The sequence below is a fragment of the Gavialis gangeticus genome, unplaced genomic scaffold (genome assembly GCF_001723915.1).
Source record: "Gavialis gangeticus isolate Ggan-Ray unplaced genomic scaffold, GavGan_comp1, whole genome shotgun sequence".
Taxonomy (NCBI): domain Eukaryota; kingdom Metazoa; phylum Chordata; order Crocodylia; family Gavialidae; genus Gavialis; species Gavialis gangeticus.
Genome location: NW_017728995.1, coordinates 30,881,119 through 30,887,560, shown reverse-complemented (window position 1 = coordinate 30,887,560; position 6,442 = coordinate 30,881,119). Strand labels below are relative to the sequence as shown.

The 6,442-nt window shown below is 57.0% G+C and overlaps 1 protein-coding gene across 1 annotated transcript; it reads right to left on the bottom strand.

The window, feature by feature from the left end:
• Positions 1–2,346: 2,346 nt before the first annotated feature.
• Positions 2,347–6,433, bottom strand: PRF1 (perforin 1). Its single transcript, XM_019503052.1, is given in 3 exon segments — positions 2,347–3,457; positions 3,896–4,511; positions 6,064–6,433. Coding segments are annotated over 3 exon segments (2,076 nt in total). The 3' UTR covers positions 2,347–2,367.
• Between the last annotated feature and the right edge of the window lie 9 nt (positions 6,434–6,442).

Here is a 6,442-nt window from a genome sequence, read left to right as displayed (position 1 = left end):
TTGCCCCCAGTGCGGACGGGCAGGGCAGGGCAGGGCAGGGCACTGTTCCTGCTAGCCGGGAGGCTGGGGGAGGTGGATCCCCGGGCAAGGACCTGGGCTGCACCTTCTCCTCCATCTCCCCTCTGCTGCTCACGTCCTGGAGGCAACCACAGCTGGAGTAGTCCAGTACTTGCAGACCGGTGTTATCCCTGGCAGAGGGAGCTGATTCAAGACTCGGTTTGAGAGCTGGGCAAATTCCAGCCCAGGGAGTAGCTGGCAGCTCCCCATAAACCTGGGTGTCTCGCTGGGTTAACACGTACACATGCTATGAGTTTTGTTTTCAAGAATTTGGGGCGCTGTTTCCCCCGAACCCTATGCACCGATCTCCTTGAACCTTGGCAGGCATCATGCTCTCAGCAGAGGCTACCACCCCTGCAGGTTTCATCCAGATCAGACAAAAAACAGCAATGTTATAGATATTTCATTGATTCCCCATTATACCCTATGGCAGGCTCTCCAAAGCTTTTCTGAACCGCTCTGGAAAGCCTAACGAAGCCAGCGCTTTGATCCGGACATGCTGCTTCAGACACCGAAGTGTCTGAAACTTCTCCAGATCTGAAGCCTTGCACAGACCCCAGCCTAACTGGTTGGACAATGGATGGGTCGTGTCAGGGTTGATTAGGTCAGCCAAAAGGACGGCCAATGGATTGGTCTAAGATGGGCTGGGTCAAGGTGTTGGTGAGCGGATAGGTTGGTAGGGTGTTACGTGACCAAATGAGATTCCAGACTAGCGTTAAAGAAGTGACACGGCAACTCATTTTGTTGACTACAAAGGACCCACTCATAGGATCCTCATAAAATTCTAGTTTATTAGACGGATGCAAAAGTCAGATCATAAACCTTGCGGCTCATCCCCTCAGACACACACACATTCGCGCAAGCACACACTCACAGTAGCTCGCTAAGCACCGGTGTCAAGATATACCTATCCCCAAGTGCTGGAGTCTGCCGTCGATGGCCAGTCGAGGCTGTCAGTGCCATGTTGCTTCAGAAGGGGGTCGCCTGCTGGTCCATCCGGCTGGGCAGGCAGGGTGCTGGTCAGGTCAGAGAGGGTGCCATTGGGGGTCATCCTTCACTGCCTTTTATCCCTCTCTGGCAGACTTTGGTGACTCCCCAATATTCAGGCTTACCCAATCCAGGGGTCGTTGACCTCGTGAGACTTCCCCCCCTTGGTGGTTGCTGGATGGCAGCTGTCAGCCCCAGGGGTCACGTCCGCAGGTACGTGCAGTCTTGGGAGTCATAGTTTCATAGTTTCATAGTTTCTAGGGTCGGAAGGGACCTGAGCAGATCATCAAGTCCGACCCCCTGCCATGGCAGGAAGAGTACTGGGGTCAAACGACCCCAGCAAGGTGTACATCTAGCCTTCTCTTAAAGACCCCCTCTTAAAATGTCCATTGATGAAGTTTGATTAATTCACTGCTGTGCTGAATAGGGCTCTGGGGGCAGTTGACTGGGGGGGTGGGGGTGGTATTCAGTCCTAAGAGTCGGTCTTCGGTATTGATTAGTTCAAACCAGGGTTTCTGTACCTTTAACAGTGAAGTTTCAGGGAGTTCTTGGCTCTGTATTGACCCTTTCTTCTCCTTAGTCTACACTCGCTAACCCCATGACGGAAAAGGACTTGGGGGTCTTGACTGACCACAAGATGAACATGAGCCACCATTGTGGTGCCGTGGCTGGCAAAGCAAATCAAACTCTGGAGTGCATCTACCGATGCATCTCAAGCAAAACTAGGGAAGTCATCCTCCCGCTTTACTTGGACCTGGTGAGACTGCAGCCCGAGTACTGTGTCCAGTATTGGGCCCCCCACTTCAGGAAGGATGCGGAGAAGTTTAAGAGAGTGCAGAGGAGAGCCACACGCATGATCCATGGCCTGGAGGGAAGGTCATACAAGGAAAGGCTGAGGGACTTGGGACTCTTCAGTCTGGAGAAGAGAAGGCTCAGGGGGGACTGGGTGGCAGCCTACAAGTATATAAGAAGGGTACACCAGGACCTGGGAGAGCAGCTGTTCACCAGAGCTCCCCAAGGGATAACGAGGTGTAATGGCCATAAACTCCAGGAAGGCCGATTTAGACTGAACATAAGAAAAAAGTTCTTTACGGTGCGAGTGTCCGGGATCTGGAACAGACTCCCCCAGAAGTGGTGCAAGCACCTACTCTGGACTCCTTCAAAAAACAGGTGGATTTATTTCTTGCTAGGGTCACTTGACCCCAGCTGACTTCCTGCCTATAGCGGGCGGGGGGGCTGGACTTGATGATCTCATGAAGTCCCTTCCAGCCCCTAATGTCTATGAAATCTATGCTTCTCTCCCAAGGGTCACCCAATCCCAGTCTATTTGGCTGCCCTACCGGGGGGCTGGCGGACATAGTCCTGGCACTGAGGTCCCCCCAGACTCGGCCCACAGAGCAGCTTGTACTGGTATTCTAGCTTGCCGTGGTGCAGGTAGCAGGTCTTCTGCTGAGAGGCGCCAGCCACTAGCGGTTCATCACAGGTCCCCAGGAGGTCATCGTCCCACCCACTGTCCTTGTCCCATACTTGCACCTTCAGCTGGGGGGCCCTGGTAACCTTCACAGCCCCCAAATCCGGACAGATGTTCCAGATGGGGTTGTTGTTGTTCACAGTTCTGCTTTGGTTCAACCTCTCTTGGTAGAAAACCTTGATGTAGGCATCTGTCTGGCTTCCATAATCTCCCCACAGGCCTTTGCCATGTTTGACTGTAACCTCCAGCTTGCCCCACCCCCAGTCCTGGGAGCAGCACATGGCATTGGCTATGGTGTCCCTGGGGCAGAGACAGGAGCAGAGGGCTCTACGCTGGGTGTCGAGCAGGCATGGCTGGGAGCAGTTGCTCCACAAGGCCTGGTCATGGATGTATTTGCTCACTGCTTGCTGGAGAGCCTCCCTTCTTGGGTCCTGTTGCTTGACGAAAATGTGGAGAGGTGCCAGGGTGTAGGAGATTGGGTCAGGGTTGGCTTTGAGCTCTTCCAGCCAGCTGGTGTAAATGTTGGTGTCCCACCCATTGGTGAAGAGCAAATCGAAGTGGCCATGGCCTCCAATGACCTCAGTGTCACGGTCCTTGTAGACCTCATAGAAGTTCATGCCAAGCTTCTCACGTTGCTTCCGGCACACCTTGGGGGCCCCCTCAGCTCTGCTGGTCTCAGCCCCAGTGCTCATGGCCACTTCCAGGTCCAAGCAGAACTGGACCTTGTCGGGCGTCAGCCCATCCAGCACCGTCTGGCAGGTCCGGCTGGCTGTGATGTTCCAGATGTGGCCCCCCAGGTAGACCTGGGCAAAGTAGTGGGTGCCGTAGGTGGCAATGAACTGGCGATACTTGGGGCGTGAAGCCCAGTTGTAGTACCAGGGCAGGTCCTTTATGGCTCGCGTGAAGTTAGGAGACAGCAGGGGATTATTGGTGATGTTGAACCTGGTGGGGGAAAAGAAGGGAGAGCCGCCATCTTGTGAGGGTGAGGGGAAGGGACGACTGCCTGACGGGGGCATGTAGTCGCAACTAACCTACCCATGACCTCAACCTGACCTGATCTCAACTCAACCTAGCCATGACCTCAACTCAACCCAACTCAGATCTACCACTGACCCGCAATTCAATTTAACCCCAACATAAACCTACTGATGACCCCAACTCAACCCCAATCAAACCAGCCTGGATCCCAACTCAACCCAACCACAACCAGCCCATGACACCAATCAAACCTCAGTCTACTCACCACCCCAAGACAACCTAGATCTATTCCCAGCCCTAGCCCTGATCCCAACCCAAATCTACCCCCAACCTAAGCATCACCCCCACCCAGCTCAGACTTGATCCTGATCTCTCCTGACCTCTCTGCCCTGATCACCTCACCAATAGTTTTGGCAGAAGACCTCACGGATGGCAAAGGAGTACTTGTCATGCCGGGCCTTGTCTTCACTGAATTTAGCAATATCAGGGCGGGAACCAGCCATCGCCACCTGCACGTTGCCCTTCAAAGGGACATCCACATCAAGCATGACCTCCCAGTTGTTTTCCATGGCTGTGCTGGCTTCCTGGGCCACCTCCACGACCGAGTAGTTCAGGGAGCTGGTGGCTGTCCTCTGGCATGAGACCTTGACCCGCCCGTTGACCACAGCCAGGGGAAGGCGCTGGAGACTCCTGCCCTGGAGTGTATTGGAGCACAGGGTGCAGGTCCCGTCTCACCTCTGCCACTGCTTGGTGTCCACCACGTAGGTCTTCCGGGCCAGCATCGTGACATCAAAGCCTTTCTCAACCCGGCTGTGGTCAGGCACAAAGGCCACGTGCTCCTTGCACTCCTCGGCTGTGGCCCGGCGGCAGTGGGCGGCTGTCACAGGCAGGAGGAGGTGAAGGAGGAAGGCTTCTGGATGTGGCACGGTGAGAATGGGTGGTCCTTCATCCCAGAAAAGGCAGGGATTATCTGTCTGGGTGGTCCCTCGGAGGAGAGAGGAGCTTGGTTGGCAGGTTCCTGGAGGGTGGCGGGAGGGGCCTGGAGGCAGGTGAGAGACTCAAACCCATCCCAGTTGCTCCCACTTGACCTACAGTCCAGATGGGGTTGCTGTTCTAGCCTGAGCTGGTTGAAGTGGCCCCGTGGGGCTCCCTGCTGTGCACAAGTATCTCCAGGGCCTCTGAGCTGCTCCATGTCCAGGGGCAAATCACACACGACAGGATCAGGTCGGCATTGGAGTGGGGATCTATGTCCTCGGTGGCAGACCTAAGTCAACTACCAACACCAGCCACGTGCCTCCCGGTTCAGTCTGGCCATGCTCAGGAGACTGAACATCACGAGCTGGCCCCAAATCAGCAGGAGACTGGCTTAAAAACCAGGGGTCTGTGCAAGACAACACGTCCTGAGCCCCTTCGGGGGTTCAGAGATCAGGTTTCTCAAGTGATTTTTTCAGTGTGTACGAAGCGATGTAAAGAAAAACAAGGTGCGAGCCATGCCTGTAGTCACAAGACTCCGGGACCTGGGGCTTGAAGCAGAAAAATGTGTGTCATAAAACCTGGGGAGAGCAGGCAACGTGAGACATGCGTTATACTGATGTCACCTCAAATGCACGTCCTTCCAGCTCCATCTCACCCCCCTTTTGCTGGCGGACAACCTCGGCATCCAGCCCAAGTGGTGTAAAGCTGGCGGGAGCTGCGCTTGTGTACCGCACGCAGCACAGGGCCCACGGGAAGGACGTAGCAGGACAAGGCCGTGGCTGATCTCTGTGACGTGGGTGTAAATCAGTCAGCAGAGTTACCCCAGCCCTTCGTCCGTCTCTCATAAAGCTCAGCTTTCCCTGGGGGAAGGTCACCCCCTCTTTGAACGAGGTCCCGGCCATATACATCCAACCCTCTGCTAGGGAGCAAGCAGATCCCTTGTCGGCTGCGGGGAAGGGGAAGCCCCAGGTGAATCCGGTCTCCCCGTGACAGCCCCTCTTTGACTCGACTGGGACGTCTCTTTTTATTTCTTTTTCATTTTGTACGTCCTCATTGAAATTCAGGCGTCCGGCACCGAGAGCAGGAGACCTGCCTGCCGGGACTGCCCGGGTGGGGTGAGGCTGGAGGGGAGTCAGTTTGGGAGCGGGGCGTCCTGCACTCAAACTGCTCCGGCCTGTCTGGGTCTTGCTCCCCTTCACTGCGGGGGCAAGCGAGACCGCTCCGCCTGGCCCGGGGAACTCGTGCCCGCTCATTAGCCACACCGGGACATCGACTGCTATTAAAGAACAAATCGTGCTTCGGAGGAGGGGGAAAAGTTGCATTGCAAGAGGCCGAGTCCGGTGGGCTTCCCTGGACTGGCATCTGCCGGGCTCCAGAGATGACGCGGCTGGAAGGATTTGAGAGCCCCGAGCTGTGGCCCCTTCTCCCGCCAGCCCCCTTCTGCGCGCGGGGTGACCCCGGGGGACGGTCCCGCAGCGAGGAGCCCTCGCTCGGGTCGCCCAAGGGGCTGCCCCGTCTCCCCACGATTGCTGCAGGTGGCAAAAAAGGGAGAGGGTAAAAACCCAGCGGCAGCAAAGCGGGGAGAGGGGCCCCACTTCCTCGCCGCGAGAACAGGCGGCTGCTGCAGTCCCACGTAGGCTGGGGCAGCTTCTGGCAGCTGGGGTCAGGCTGGCCAGGCCCGGCGACCACCCCCAGCACCCCGCAAACACGACCCCACAAGTCCCAGGGCGGGATGCAGAAGCCGTCCTCGTCCAGGCAGGCTGGGACGCCGTCGGGGTGCGGGTGGGGGCCAAAAGCCACCCTGGCGGCAATGCCCCCGGCGGACGGCTCTGACCCCCTCCCGCCAGGCCCTGAAATCCGCCCGTGTGCGGTGAGAGGTGCCCAGCGCCCCCCGGGCGGCAGAGCAGACAGACCCACGCTCAGCCCCGGAGAAACTGCGCCGTGCACCCGAGAGCTCGTCAGCATCTCTCCCAC